Here is a 16,826-nt window from a genome sequence, read left to right on the forward strand (position 1 = left end):
CTTAAGAACATAGGAAACTTATGTAGTTATTACAGGCGAGACATGAGACTTCAAACTGCTACAGTACATTCGCAACAAGTTACCGGCAGGTAAATAAATCATTTGTTTGTCGTTCATTACATTTATAGTCATAATTGTGTAGTATGATAAGACTCTTTTACACTTTGTACTTTTACAACCTGAAAATGTTTTTCAGCAGCATGCAAACCAATATACATGGTATATACTATACCATAACAAACAATCCTACACAAATGAGCCACATATTGCAGAGAATCACAAAGATGATCTCTATCTGCCAGTTTTATTTAATCATATGTAGCAATATCAAACCTTCCAGTTTTAAGTAAAATCATTGAAAAAGCTGTATTTTGTCAATTCAACCTTTTCTTGTCAGTTTTGATGCCTTCCAGTCGGGTTTCCGACCACACCACAGCACTGAAACAGCTCTTGTGAAAGTCTTTAATGACATCCACTCTAACGCAGATAATGACAAAACCTCAGTGTTGGTGTTACTTGATCTTAGTGCAGCATTTGACGCGGTTGACCATGAGATACTACTATTTCGATTGGAAATTGGGTTCACCTTACACTGACATGTAAACAGGGAAAACTATGTTTTTTTTCTTGTGACGCCAGAGTAAGCATTCCTGTATGGATATCCAGGTATCCTGTTAACTTCACTCTGTATGTACTAATACTTCCCTCTAAATACTGGCAGTGAGAAACGGTAGAACATGAAATATAAGGGATTCTTTTTACTTTGACATTATTGTGCAAAGAGACGGTTAGAACAGTTCACATCAACAATGCTTGGTACTAGGGCTGGGCCATATGGAGAAAATTAAATATCCCAATATTTTTTAACAAATACCTCGATATATATACCGCAAAGATATTGTAGTGTTGACTACTGGTGCTTTCACAAAATATTTACACAGTAAGATTTTTGATAAATAATCATCAGTAATTTGGATATAATGACTAAGTGGGTAAAGGCAAATAATATTGCAAAAACAGTAAAAAATAACAGTTACAGCAGTCTCAACATCACTTTACTGTAATGCAGCCTTTCAAACCAGGAAAAGACAACATTTATGCTATATTACGTAATTACGATTTCCAAAATATAAGACGATATCTTGTCTCATTGTCTCATATCACAATATCAATATAATATTGATATACTGCCCAGCTCTACTTGGTACCCAATCATTCACAGTGGCATCTATCCTATTCCAAGTTGAGAAGAGGTTGGCTTCCTCTGTGTCCACTCTAGCTTTATAAGAACATGTGACCCTTTTTGAGTTTAATGTATTCTATAATTCAAAGGAAAAATACTTTCTGTAGGTCGGAATAATCCATTCACAGAGATGTTTACAGAAGTAAAAGAACAACAAGAACACTAGACAGTAACAATGATTAGTGACTGACCTACCACATTCTGCACATTTTTTAAAGTGTAAGGGTTAATAGAAAAAAGAGCAGTGCTAGAAGGAGTATTTTACCATCCCTTAATGTGTGGAGGTATACAGTACAGTAGAAAGTAGGTGTGTGTGTTACCTGTGTGCTGAGTGGCTGTCCGTTGCGTAGCCAGCGTACCGAGGGTCGGGGTTTACCAGCAGCAACACAACCCCAGACAAGCTCGGAACTGATCTCCACCTCCGAGTCGCTCATCACCTGCAACCACTCCGGCTGAGCTGGAGGTCGGGAGAAGAACGTTAAGGAAAAATAGCAGAAGTAAAACAGAAACAGAAAATGCACTTAAGGGAGTGAAGTGAAGACGTTTTGCCACTTTCAGACATGGAGTACATTACAATGCTGGCTTAATAGGTATCGTCACCTTCCTAAAATAATTGCCTAAGTCATTTTTTCCCGTTTTTCAGAAAACACCAAAAACTGAACCAAATACTGAACATATTTTGACTTAGGCAGTTATACAAAGGCGTAGAATCCCATCACCTGTTCAACTGAGAATGTAGGAAATTTTACCAGAGGTGGCCAGCACCATGAGGAGATGATTTAGGCAAGAAAATACTTTTTGTCAAAAAATGACTTAGGCGATTATTTTAGGAAGGTGACGGTATGTAAAGTGATGGATTTGTCATTCAGACAGAGGAGACTTCGACTTTAATGTTCCTTATAGCTTCATTCATGACAGCACATGTGATAACGAGGAAGATGTTCTGTTAGCTCACAGGCTGCATCCCTGATGGATTTTAAATGTTAAATGACCATGGTGGGTGCGAGGGACAAACAGTGCTGTCATTACTTCAGTTTAACTTTATCTGATAGCCACTTCTGTTGCCTGCTTTATATTATCTGACAGCGCACAAGGACGTTCACTTAGGACTTGTTTGATTCCATTTTGCTCACATACTGAATGTGCTGGATATTCATTTATTCATCCCTGCTGTTGGCCTTAAGGTATATTGGAAATGCATTGAAAGACTGTTCAGATAATTATTGTTAGATGTAACTCTTACTCGATCGCACTGCAACGGGGAAATAGTTTTTAAAGACTGATAGACAGATATCTGTTATTTCTGATGTGACAAGATTGATCTCTGACTTTCAGAGTCTCTTGGTTTATTATATTGATTTTGTGCATAAGAGACAGTGATTGAGGGAAATGTATGACAGTGATCTCAGAAGGTGATACAAGTCATTTGATCTCCCTCCCTCTTTCTCTTTCCCTGCATGTGTGATACGGAATAATCCATGTCTGATTTTTTTTTTAAGATTATTTATTGGGCATTTTAAGCCTTTATTTTAATAGGACAGCTGAAGACATGAAAGGGGAGACAGCGAGACGGGGAACGACATGCAGCAAATGGCGACTGGGCGCACGCTCTACCAGGTGAGCAACCCAGGTGCCCAAACGTCATGACTTTAACGTAAGTAACCAGGATGTCTGTTTAACTGCTGTCAAAACATCCCTGATTAAGCTGATACATTGTGCTGCTTTGCTGTAATATTAACAGACACACACACTATCTTTTCTTCACCTTGCACATTGATGCGCCCCTGGTATGTGTCACTTCCCTCTGAGTTGTAGGCTTCACATTCGTAAAGACCCTCGTCATCGAAGGAGAGTTCTGGCAGGATGAGGGTGGGGCTCTCAGCACTGGAGCCTGCCTTGGACGGCATCAAACCGTCCACCTTCCTCCATCGCAGTTTTGGGACTGGACTATGAGACACAAAATAGACAGAGGAGTTGGATGTAAAGTAAAGGAAGAATGGTCATTTTAAAAATGGAAGAGCATAGAGGCCATGATGGGGATGTTTGGAAGGAAGGCATGCAAGGGTAAAGCTGGACAGGGCACAGCCTCTCAACCCAAAGTAACGCATTATTTAAAAATTTCAGAGCGGTGAACTTACTTTCCATAGGCGAAGCACTCTAACTGAGCGGTGTGTCCTGCTAGCCCGTAGGTCTCTGCAGGGAAGCGCACTTTGATGCTCGGCGCTGACTTCCTGGGATTGGCTGCAATAAAATACAGTTATTTACTACTGATTTACCAGATCACGGTCCCTTTCCTCAAGTGCTTACCTTGAGTCACCCTACCAATGTAACGTACCAATGACATCTAGTGAAAATATCAAGTTCTTCAGATGATTCAGATGATGAACCCTGTTCATTTTGAGCGCTAATAAGCCCTAAGTATCTTGGTTGATTTTATATTGCGGGGTTGGATAAACATTGTATTTAGTAGGCTCAACATTAAAGCAACATTATGTTTTTACCAGAAAATAACTGACTTGTAACTGTGTTGGGGGGTCTGAATGCTGGTGGGGACCAGTGGCGGCAGTGTGGTGCCAAAAGTCCAAAATGTGTTTCATATGAAATGTTTTACATTTTTGTATAACATATTCAACATATGTATACTCACAAAAAAATAGTTTTAAAATAACAAACCTGAGGTGTAGTATTGGAACTCAGTTGAACTCAGATACCCAGGCCTAATCAATAATAACCAGTAGGTTGCTAAACAGTTATCACTTTGAACAAAAGCGCTTTCTGTCCTGTGTGTGCTCATATTGGTTTGTGCAGACGTCGGTGTGGAGCTAACAAACGAGTCGTACCGTCGGGCAGCACGGTGAGTGCGTTGGCCTTGCTGAAGGTGCTCTTGGTGCTGATGTCCATGTTGATGGTGGTGAAGCAGAAGTAGTTCCCCGTATCGTTTGGCTCGGCTCTAGCCACGTACAAGTTACCTGTCACCTGCGACACAAACCAGCGGCTGTCGTCCTTCTTGATGAAGTTGGGAAACTCGTTGATCAACCAGCGGTAGGATAGAGCTGGAGAGGAGACAGGTGGATGCAACTTACTGGGTTGATTTCAATACGGAAACGATCAGCAGAGCCAGTCAAAATTGTGCTTTATATTTACCCTTATCCCAGAAGAGGTTAATAATTCTGCTTATTTTAAACACTGTGACCTGTGAACCACAGGTTGTGACCCTTATCTGGCAATTATCAGCTGCAGGCTGTTGAAGATTTTCTGATAGCTAGATCTCAGTGAAAGAATCTAATTTTCAACACATGAAAAATATTTTCCCACTGACAGCACATTATTTTTTAATGGTATTTAACTGTTTCTCACATCTTCCAGGTGATTAAAAATACTGAATAACTAGTGTGTAATATTTCAGGTTTTCCAGGAGCCCAGAAGTAGAGTGGATACCTGGGTAATGTATAGGGGGCTGGCAGGCCAGGAAAGTTCCTACGCCTTCATATGCTGTCTGAGGACTCCTGCTGTCTGGTGGGAAGTCATGGAGGTCTGCAGAAACATGCAAAGGTGTAGAGTACAAAAAGACAAATAATGGAAAAAAGATCACTGTCATACAATGTAGACAGATCATAAGAGAAACAGCAATAGTACACAGCTGATAGTACCCAAAGCACATTTGTGGTGCAAAGTAAATCTTCTGAATAGCCTTTCTAATGCCTTCTATCTCTGCCACCGCAGTGAGCCACTCAGGCAGCTCAGACAGGTCAAAGGTCAACCGCCTGTTCTCACTCACAGCCAAATTTGAGGTTAGCTGCTCGACTGATGATGGTGCCACAGCGGTTGATGGCCAGACACTGATAGGAGCCTGTGTCTCGAGTAGGCTCAGGGCTGCTGATCACCAGGTTTCCAGCCACCAGTGTGTAGCGCAGGTCCAAACCCAGCGGGACCTCTGTGCCATTCACAAGCCATCTGCAAGACAAAGTGTCAAGATAAGTCAACTTTATTTTAGCCCAATACCAAAAATCACAAATCACAAACTGGGGAAAATAAAAGAAACATCAAGGAGAAAGCTGGGATATGAACACAACAAATAAATGAATGATAAACACAACTGGTTCCAGAGTGTTAAGCCCCGTTTTGGCTTGGTTTTATAATCCAATCTGAGTGATCGAATCACAAGCGGACAACTCTGAGTATAGGTGAAAATACTCAGTCTGAATCTGGGAGGACGAGAATGAGTCCTGAGCCACATTAAGAACCACCGTCTCTATGATAAACGGAACTACACACTTATCCAAAGTATTGCTCATGTCACAGAAACCACTGGGAGTGAATTGTTTTGTTTGGAATGTTATTATCATCACTGTCAGTGATGTGTCCGTGTTTTTGTTCCAATGCTTCCCTCTCTTTTATCCAGGTTTGGGTCTAGAAGGGTGGCCCTGGGTGACACCTGCCCCCCCTGAAATATGATTGTCTCCCATTTCTTTCTTTAGAGCCTATTGAAAATGTGTATTGCATATAGATATACAATGTGTTGTAAATGAAAAAAGTGAAATTAATAATGAATGTGATGTAGTAGTAGATAACTTTATTGTCCCTGTGGGACAGCTGGGTTTGCAGGGCACCTCATGACAAGACATCAGACATATGATACAAACAAATAGTCCATAAATCAGACACCGACAGACATAACATGAAGAACATACATCACACACTATACTACACTACACCATACACCCTTGGGGTCTTCTTGGTCAGAAAGGGTTGGCAGAAACAACGCAAAGATGACAGTAGTTAAAGATTAGATGCCAGGGGGTGTGTACAGTCACATAAAATGTTATTGGCCTTTCTCACCAGTCTGTCATTGTAAATGTGTTCAATGCTCGGTAGTGTTATCCCAAGTAACTTGCCGGCAGTTGTTTTTCTGATTGTCTTTTTCTGAATGTGATGTTTTATTTAGCAAAATGACATTATCCAATATTTATATAAAGTATCCAATATTTCCTATATTTCTAAGCAGATTTTCTATGCTGTATTCTTATAAAATCCCCTTGGCCCCCGTAACTCATAATTGATGCCCCCTGTGCCACCACACTTAACCCTTGTGTTGTCTTCCCGTCAACCATGAAGAAAAGTTATCGCTTTTTCTGACATTTTTGACACTTTTTAAGTGTTCCTTTTTTAAATGTTTTTTCCAAAGTTATCATCTTATTTCGAAGGGTCACTTTTTGTGATGAAAAAACTGAAAATGGGTCAAATTTGACCCGAGGACAACACAAGGGTTAAACATTTCTGGAAACACCCCTGCTTATATCCCCTGCTGTCTAGAGCTTTTGTGCCTTGCTGTTGCCTGGAAAAAGCAGCATATATAGAGAGTTATACAATATCCTCATCTTGGTTTCATAAAACGTCCCAGAATTCACCAATATGTAGGATATTATTGCAAACATTCCTGTCGCAACTTCTCATTTTGTTATTTATTAGTCTCGCATTGCCATTGCATATCTTCTACACAGCTTTGTCTGAAGAAAGCCGGCGAACTGAGTGGTTAAAGCAGCAGCTGCAAAATGGTTTCACTTCCTATACATTCATCACAATAAATGTCACCTGTTTTAAAAGCAATTATTATGAAGCAAAATCAGGTAATGTTGGTCTTCAGCAGCAGTAACTAAACACGACTTCTACAGTATTTGCAAAAAATGAATGTAAAATAAAGCAAATATAATACAGAAACTAAACTTCAAAATAGAGACTCAGTTAGAAGCTCCAAACGTACTGAGAGCTGAACACAGAGACATCTTTCTCTCCTGCACAGGTCCCGGCTCGATCAGTAGACATCCTTATGTAGGCACACACACAGACTGTAGGCAGCGTTTGTTCATTAACCTTAGTCATAGTACATTTCTTATGATGATGAATATAATGTATGTGAGAGTAACAACTAACATTTATACACACACAACAAGTCTCTGCAAATGGCAATGATGTACACTACCAGTCAAAAGTTTGGGGTCACTTACAAATTTCCATCCCACTCCATCATAGATAGAATACCAGCTGATCTGAGTGGGGGGCTGATCTTTAATGCAATATCTCCATTGCCCATGGTCCCATAATCAGCAACCATTCATCCAATGTTCCAAAGGAACATTCTGTTTATTAATCTGATATCATTTTAAAAACCTAACTGAGAATAATTGGAGAACCCTTTTGCAATTATGTAATGTAAATGTGCTGTATTTATATAGCGCTTTTCCAGTCTTAACAACTGCTCAAAGCGCTTTTACATCTACAGGGAACATTCACCACCATTCACACACATTCATACACTGCGGCCGGGGCTGCCGTACAAGGTGCCACCTGCTCATCAGATAAACATTCACACACATACACACTCCGATGCGCAGCACCGGGGGCAACTCGGGGTTCAGTGTCTTGCCCAAGGACACTTCGACAATGACTGCAGGGGCGGGGATCGAACCACCAACCTTCCGATTGGCAGGCAACCACTGAGCCACAGCCGCCCCACATAATGCGATCTAAACTGTTGCCCTGTTTAAAAAAACAACTGATCTCAGCTGGTATTCCGTCTATAAAACAGTGTAATGGAAATTTCTAAGTGACCCCAAACTTTTGACCGGTAGTGTACGTGTTTATTTGAGATCCGATCACATGTGCTCACTCACATTCTTAGAGCTGTCCACTTGTGATGGGATCACTCATGACGGATGTTAAAATCAGGTCAGAACAGGCCCTTAGAGTGCTTTTCCATGTACGTGGTGTTTCACACAGGGGATTGCCCCGCTTCCCAGCATTGCACGCTAGTGGGCTTGCCACCAGTTTCTACTACTAGTTCTAATACTGTGTACAAATATACACTCACTCCAATAATGTTTGAGCAATATATTTACTTACTTCCCTTGTTATACGATGAATGTTGCTATGCAATGTACAATATGGTTGACTGTGTGTGTGTGTGTGTGTGTGTGTGTTTAAGTTATGTACAGATGTGTGCGACTTAATTTCTGTTAAGCACCATTAGAAGAGGCATTTGCAATTTTTTTTAGATTCATTGTAGTATAATGATAATAAAGGGTTCTTCTTATGTTATGTATGGACTTATACATTCACCTTTGTGATTTATCTAAACTACAAAATCTACCCAAAATCACTTGCACATCATCCACATAGGTGTGATTTATATTCACAAATATAATATAACAAATATATTGAAGAATTACATAACATGCCAAAAGTTGTAGTTGTGGACTTTGCTATCACTAGTGTAGCTGTTTGAGATTGATGCAGATTGACCCAGTGGGTTTCAAACGTTTGGGCACCCCTGGTAAAAATATGCATTAATATGCATAAAGAAGACAAGAAAAGATGGAAAAATCCCCAAAAGGCATCAAATGACAAATTATAGACTGTATAAAGAAACAAAGAAAAAAATACTGATGCATGCACAGAAACATTGACAATGTGCACTCCTCGATGCATGAAATAAAAGAGAAATATGATAATACAGTGTGACATACTGCGTCAACATCATCTCAGATCTAAAGCTCCTCCAAATGCAGCTGAGAAATAGAGCCTGAATCTGGAGGACTCAGCTGCTGAGTCAGCCAACAGTATCATACAGCATCATCGGCTCGTCTATTATTTACTACTTTTGGTTATAGGAACTGTGATCACCTTTAGCAGGTGTTTGCTTTTAGGGGATCATCTCTGTTAAATTATTGCAGATGAAAACAAAAGAAAACAGCAAAGTTGTTAATGTCAGCAGTCTGGATATGTTGGTAACTGATAACAGGGAGAAATAGAAGTCTTCTTTTTTAAATGTACTATTTTCCTCATACACTACATTATTTTTAATTATGTTTCTTTTGTTGAAGTACAATATCATATATATATATATATCTTGTAAATTTTAGTATCATGTAGCAAATTCACCAATTTTTCAGCAACTTTGGTGGAACTCCAGTGGGTAGAAAAAACTTTTGCTCGTTAATTTCTTTGCCCCATAGGTAGGTTCTTTGAAATGCCTGAGTGGGTGGTGGTGGTGTGTGTGTGTGTGTGTGTGTGTGTGTGGGGTGTGTGTGTGTGTGTGTGTGTGTGTTACCCACCTGTAGGATGCAGTTGGACTGGCCCTGGCCTGACAGCTTAGGGTCACTTTGCCTTCACTCAGGCCCTCTGGGTAGATTAAACTGCTTGGCTGTTCTTCAAACAATGGCCCACTGTCATGACCCGATACACACACGTCTCCCCCTGGAAACAAACAGTTTTAACAAAACAATAATTATCTTTTATCTTTTACCTTTTAAATTATGCTGCCGACATAATGCAGGATCATTTGTCTGCCACTCACATTGCAATTTAACAACATTTAGAACTATTCAGAGGTTTATTTTTTGTGTGATGTAGTTTACTGTAAAATGTTCGCTTTCTTCCTAGTCGACTATCAAAGTCCCACGACATAGGTGCTCTTTGGCTTTATATAGACCTTAGGGGTCCATAAACTGTATCTAAAGTCTCTTTTAACAGAATAGTGGTCCCTAATATGTATCTAAAGTCTCTTTTATAAAACCTTAGTGGTCCCCTAATACTGTATCTGAAGTCTCTTTTATACAGAACTTAGTGGTCCCTAATACTGTATCTGAAGTCTCTTTTTATAGACCTTAGTGGTCCCTAATACTGTATCTAAAGTCTTTTATACAGACCTTAGTGGTCCCCTATACTGTATCTGAAAGTCTCTTTTATATAGACCTTAGTGGTCCCTCTACGTATCTAAAGTCTCTTTATACAGACTTAGGGTCCCTAATACTGATCTTAAAGTATCTTTCTACAGACCTTAGTGGTCCCCTAATACTGTATCTGAAGTCTCTTTTACATAAACCTAGCCACTGGGGGACCAAAGGCAGGCCAGGGGAATGTATATAATGTTAAAAAACCTCATCAAGTGAAATTTTTATGCCATGGGACGTTTAAGAACATATTTAAGAGGAAACCTAGGAAAATATTGGTAAATGAAGCTCATTGTTGTAAAGGTTTTAGGGGCAACATGTAGAATTATATACTCTGGAGATGCTACTGCTTTGAGGCATTGATATTTACAGTATGTGGCCGAGTACGAGTAGGATAATCCAGGTAAAATCGGTGAATTTAGAAAATGTCATTTAAACTAAACCGAATGATGAAGGTCCCATACAGTGTGGGTGAGAAATGATACATTCCAGTAGCATAACACGGCATCTTAGAAATACAGCTGGGACTGTCCAAGGTCGAGTAACAAGCAATGTTATATTTCTGTTGAAGGGTGAGAGTAAATCTGTTCTCCAGTAAGAGGCTCCATCCATCACTACTGTACAGGCTGCCCACGGCTCTGAGCTGTGACCCAGTGCATGGTGATCTAATGATGTCAGTCCAACCAGGTATCTCATCACAAGGACTTCTTGTCAACTTACATGAAATAAATCATTTACATCATGTTTTCTTAAATCTGTTTTTAATGTTTGAGATTTGACTGGCATTGTGATTTCCTAATGTCTTCTTCTTCCTCGGTGATTTTTTGGGCAGCCAACTGGAGCATTAGCAATGAACCAACTGCTAAATCCATAACAGCAGTGGATGGAAACGTGCATTGATTTGCACTTCATTTAACAGATTTTGCCCTAAATTTGAATAGAAACTCCCAGCGAGGCAGCAAAGGAACATTGTTAATTCTGCAAAATGTTTTAGAACTATCACATGGGCTTTGTTTAAATTAATTCAAATGAATTATGTGTTAGTATGAATTCCTTTATTCTCCTTCATTATTCCAGTTACATTTAGCGTAAATGTCAATGCCTTGCTTTTGAGTGTTATAGTATCATACATGGCAATAATAACAGTTCCAAAAGAACCAGGTTATTTTGTTGCATTTTGACCAAACAATGTTGCAACAGCACTGATTCTGTCTGAGAACCCACATGAACATGAATGACTGTGAGTGTTAAAGTGGAACTTACCGACAGCCTCCTGCAGGGCTACTGAGCTGAGGACCAGCAGACACAGCAAGTGCTCCATCATCTTGATCCAGCTGTATAACCAAAGATCAGGATCAAAACCTATTCACCTTATCTCCCAGCAAGCGAGGCGTTCCACCTGGGCCTGTGCAGAAAAAAGTAGAACAAGATTACATCCATGAGATTACATACAACTCCTATAGCTCTGAAGGAATTCAAATCATTAAGCCAGAGATCTTCAACAGGGGTTGACATTTTTCAAAAACAAAAATGTCTTAACATTAATCCAACATATAATGAGCAAATATAAATCAGCATATTTGTGAGAAAAACCCATTGATGAAATGCTTACTGGCCTATAGGGAAGGTAGTCACCAAGGTATTCATTATCGGCTGATATTAGGCATTTCCTGAGCTATCGGTATCAGCATTTCTAATGGCCGATATATATATACATATATACTGTACTGTATATATATACTGTATATATTTTTTTTAAATATTCATTTGTCAGGATAATTTATAATGACAAATAAATGATTCTGATAAATGAATATTCAAAAAATAAAAAAATAAAAACGGACTGTCAACCATTTTAGTGTTGGAGTTGTATAGTTTGTCCACCAGGAGGCGCTCTATTGTGTTTTTGTTCAAAGGACTTTTAGTTTCATATCTTCAGAACTTTAATATATTTTGATTTTCTTCTGTTCTGTTATGTCTGTGACAATAAAACAAATTATGATCATATTATTTTAGTGAGAACACATAGATAACTACTAATAACTAAGGTTATGGAAATCTGTTTATGTTTTGTTATGCGTTTCTGGATTTTTTCTTTTTAAAAATGTATCAGCCAACATATCGGAATATCGGACTTTTAAATAACCAAATATTTGTATCAGTATCAGCCTTAAAAATCCGTCGGGCTCTACTAGCCATCCACATATACAGTTGATTCTAAAGCTGTGCCACATGTATGTTTAACTTTAAGACATAATTTATTAAATCATGCCAACATTAATTCAAATTGCTTAGTATTCCGACGCTTGAGAGACTTTAAGCTCCCTGTCAGGGTGCTCAGTAACTGCTACACCCGCACCATAGAGAGTATTCTGTCTGGGAGTGTCACCACCTGGATGGGCAGCAGCACCCAAAAAGAATACCTGGCCCTTAAGAGGGTGGTCCCCTCGGCTGTCCCCTGCCTGAGAACAAACTCAGAGAGGATGAGGAGGATCTTCTTCGCTCAGGCTGTGGTTAGCCCCCCACCCACCACCTCATTTTATTGTGTTGTATATTAAAATTATCATGGATTTTGTTGTTATTGTTTTTATTGAGACAGAACAGGTACACAGCAAATTTCCCTGCACATTGTGCTGTGTATTATTGTGTATGTGACAAATTAATTTGATTTGATTTGATCTTTGCACAAAAAAGGCATGGTTAAAGGCTTTAAGCCATCCTGCACGTTATCGTAGGTCCATTTTAATATGTAACTTAATTCTATACATTATATGTTGTAGGGGTCCCTGCTTCATCTCTCTTTCAGATAATGGATCCTTGGATTCAAACACTTTGAAGACCCCTGCATTAAGCATTGAATGTTTAAAGTCTGCCAAGATGACTTCCCATTCATCACTAAAGGGCTTCTTTAGCAAGTAGACAGTATATGAAAGTTAAATTGTATCAGCATAACAGATCTGTTTTTGGCTATATTGCTAGCCCTATAATCCAGGTAGATACTAACATAAGAACGCATCACATTAAGAGTGACTTAACACTTTCAACCTAACAAAATTTATTTAAAACCGTAACAGTAGATTTGATTTCCATGCACCCCTGGAATTTTATCATTAAATATCTTAAAATACACCGAAAAAATATTAATGAAACTAAAATACACATACACATGTGTATGTCTGCCACATTAAGTGTATAGTGTATATAGTGTACTTCTTCAAAGAGGCATTAACTGAAGTTGCTGCAGTAGGTCCTCATCTTTCGAGTTGGTGCTCGAATGTTGAGGCTGTTAAAGGGCACTTAGAGACGGCAGAAGAAAAGGTCAAAATGGGTTTTACTCACATTAACACTTGAACTTTGGGACACACACTATTTATCTGTCCCCACAATGCATCTCTCTCTCTCTCTCTCTCTCTCTCTCTCTCTCTCTCTCACCTTCATGTTCTATAAAGGAGCATGACTGCCCGAGGCCATGGGGCCTTTAGGGCTGTGTCGACATGTGCTGATGGAGCACATGCTACCTCAAGGACCAAACACACATACACACACTCGTAACAAACTTTGGGGCAGCACGATTCCATTTCAATGGAGGTAAAAGAGATAAGGCTGGAGGTAAAAGAGATAAGTAAAGGCTGAGTGGTGGAGAGATGTGTGAAAAGAGTTTAAAAAATGACAACAAATGAAATTCGAAGGGTAGGCCTATTATAGAGGAAGACTGACAGCTCAAGTTCCTACTGTGTTGCGTTGGGGCTAGGGTTAGGGTTATGGTTATCCAGTGACAGGGTAACAATGTCTACCGGCTATGTGACCGGAGTGCCTAACTCCTCCTCTCCTCTCTGATCGGCTATATTTACACCTGAGCCCCATTTTCCTATGATGATTGATTTTGGAATGTGCAAATGTTGAATTAAAAAAAATAGTGCATAGACACACTGTTAAGAGTTTCTTCAAGTAGGCTATCTGTGGTGCTGAAGATGATGCTGAATACACTCACGTTTAACTGTCTTTAAGAAGAGCTGTATATAAAATTCAAATATTAAAAAGTAAACAGAGTACAGGTTTCAGCTTGCTGTTCTTAAAGATTATGTTCCTGGGTGGGAGTCAGTTAAAAAAGTAAACTTTGATTGATTTAGCTGCTACCTGGGTGCAGACCTTACTCTGAAATTCACATGAAACTAAAATGAAGCTGTGATTGTTCCCAAAGGTTTCATGAATATGCATGTCATCAACAGTGAATGTAATTCTGTCCTGATTTTGGTATCAGACCTGCTGTACAGTAGATAAGCGTGTAGCAACAGCACCTGAAAATATACCATAAAGGTAAGTTTCAGGCAGCAGAGATGATCATATATTAGGCAGGAGGGTGAGGAGGAAGATGACCACATAAACTGTAAGACCTTTAATGAAATTTACTGTGTGTCACTTAACTAAAATCTTATTACTCTATTATCTAAAAGTGTCTTTAGTTACATGCTTTTGACATATTGTACGTCTTTAGTATCATCACTAAACATGAAAACGTAGTCCAACCGAACTATCGGTATTGACATTTGTATTTTCTTTTTAAAATATATATTTATCAGAATCATTTATAATGAATATTTAAAAAATAAAATAAAAACGGACGGTCAACCATGTTATAAGTGTTGGCGCTGCATAGTTTTGTCCACCAGAGGGCGCTCTACAGCGTACCTGTTGGCAACACTTTTTTTGTTGTTTGTGTTTTTGTTCAACTGTTTGTGTTTTTGTTTTGTTCGACTTTAGGTTTCATATCTTAAGTTTGTATTTTATCCATTTTATTAATCAGAACTTTAATATATTTTGATGTTTCTCTGTTCTGTTGTGACAATAAAACAAATTATCATATTATTTTAGTGAGAACTCATAAACAACAATTACAATGTTAGAGAAATCTGTTTGTCATGTTACGCGTTTCTGGATTTGTTTTTAAATATACGTGTATATTGGCCAATATATTGGAATATCAGATTTTTAAATAACCAAATATTTGTATCGGTATCGCCCTTAAAAATCGGTCAGGCTCTAAAAAGCAGTAGTGGGGATGTAGCCTTATTCTTTAGATGATATGGGGAAAAGGTTCAGGTCCATGTATGGGCTTGCATAAACGGTGTTTCTTGTATAATTGTGGTGTAAGAAATCTGATTACTTCAGAAAGACAAATGTAACCCGCGAGTGGATCAACAGTGGAGTTCACGATTTTACCAGCCGAGACAGCAATGCTGGTATTGTTTTCACATTGTAAATGTTTGATCAAAGCAAAATGTGGTCCTGGTGACACCTACTGCAGCGGGAACTACCACAAAGGGGGGGGTTAATATTTCTGTCTGTCTGTCTGTGGACAGTTTTCTGTCACCATGATAGTGCAAGAAGCAGAAACTTTACTGGTGAGTCTGAAGATGGCTGTGCAGGACTGGTTATTAAAAAGTGGCATACAATAATAAGCACAAATAGGAAAACATGAAAACTAAGAATTCCAACATTTTGTGAACTGCTGAAGGGTTTTGTTGTTGTAGTGTTTTGACCTTCAGAGCAACCATAGTTGTTCCCATCTTCTGTTTTCTCTGCTGTCTGTTTGTGTGACATTTTATGTTTCCGAGTGAAATAGTGTATACACATTGTTATTTTCAGAAAACCTTTAAAATGGATAATTGTACCTGAACTTACTACCAAACTACGCTTTTAATTCTGGGACTTACTTCCTAGATGAATTCCTATTCATGTGGTCTGTTATTTTGCCCACCAGCATCTGCCGGTATCCGACACTTGTAAAGACACTTGAAACACTGGTTTGGTGACATGGTGGACCAGCTGTCTTGCTCTCCTTTGCTGGCAGCCATGCATGAAATGGCTGAGCGGACAGTGGAGCTCAACCCAACAGTCCCTCCACCTCTCAAACCCTGCAGATGGTATGCAACATGCTCAGGTCTGTTCCTCCGAGCCATTGTGACCTTATGCATGCGCTGTGGGGAGTGTGTAGGGATACGTGTGTGTTTGAGTGCAGTGTTTAAAGAATAGTAAGATGAAGCACCAGTGCTTAATCTCTCCTGTCAAGCACTGTTGTGTGAAGTCACCCTTTTGAAAAGCAGAAAAGAATTCCTTGACATTTAAAAAGTACGACTAGAGGGATTTTTTTGCATTCAGACCAAATAGTTTGACTGACCTTACCTTGTTTTTTTTTCTTTGTGAGAAAATTTAAATCCCATCTGACAATGCAAGCATAGACTTCTCAAAATGTGTGTTGTATGTATGTTGGTTATAAGATAAAGTGTGTATGTGCATTTCAATTCAGATCTGAATTGAAATACACACTTTATCTGTTTGTTCTGAGGTGCACAGGAGCCCATCAGAAACTAGCTCTGTGCACCTCGCTGCAGCTCTAAGAGAACAGTATTTATATCCTTCATCTTCCTTCCACTCCACACTGGTCCAACAGAGGAGCACCTTCTCTAAGAGGCTCCGACAGCTTTGTTGTTGCACGGACTGCTACAAGAATCATTCCTACTACAGGCAATAAAACCTCATCACTGGGTGCTCGACAAGACTGAAACATCCCAATACTGCACTAAGTGCAACTTGCGCTATAGGTTTATCTACATATTTATCATTACTAGTTAAGCTGTTGCACATTTTCTATTCCCAACTTGTATATATTCTAAATATTTGTTCTTGTATTTTATCCTATTATTATTTCATGTATATTGTATGTATGTATATTGTATCATATTATTTCATGTATATTGTATCCTAGTATTTTTGCTGCTGTAACACTATAATTTCCTAGTTTTTTGGGATCAATTTCTATCTATCTATCTATCTATCTATCTATCTATCTATCT

General features: G+C 39.0%; 1 protein-coding gene across 1 annotated transcript in view; it reads right to left on the minus strand.

The window, feature by feature from the left end:
- The window catches only part of cntn2 (contactin 2), a 92,813-nt gene that overhangs the window by 30,574 nt on the left and 45,413 nt on the right, over window positions 1-16,826 (minus strand). Inside the window, exons 2-9 of the mRNA XM_032513171.1 lie at window positions 11,236-11,377; window positions 9,355-9,496; window positions 5,022-5,197; window positions 4,682-4,777; window positions 4,084-4,296; window positions 3,382-3,484; window positions 3,009-3,190; window positions 1,564-1,700 (exon numbers count right to left, since the gene is read on the minus strand). Coding sequence (XP_032369062.1) covers window positions 1,564-1,700; window positions 3,009-3,190; window positions 3,382-3,484; window positions 4,084-4,296; window positions 4,682-4,777; window positions 5,022-5,197; window positions 9,355-9,496; window positions 11,236-11,296 — 1,110 coding nt within the window. The 5' untranslated portion in view covers window positions 11,297-11,377. The remainder of the gene's footprint in view (window positions 1-1,563; window positions 1,701-3,008; window positions 3,191-3,381; window positions 3,485-4,083; window positions 4,297-4,681; window positions 4,778-5,021; window positions 5,198-9,354; window positions 9,497-11,235; window positions 11,378-16,826) is intronic.

Source organism: Etheostoma spectabile, chromosome 4, assembly GCF_008692095.1.
Source record: "Etheostoma spectabile isolate EspeVRDwgs_2016 chromosome 4, UIUC_Espe_1.0, whole genome shotgun sequence".
In the NCBI taxonomy this organism is placed as follows: Eukaryota; Metazoa; Chordata; class Actinopteri; order Perciformes; family Percidae; genus Etheostoma; species Etheostoma spectabile.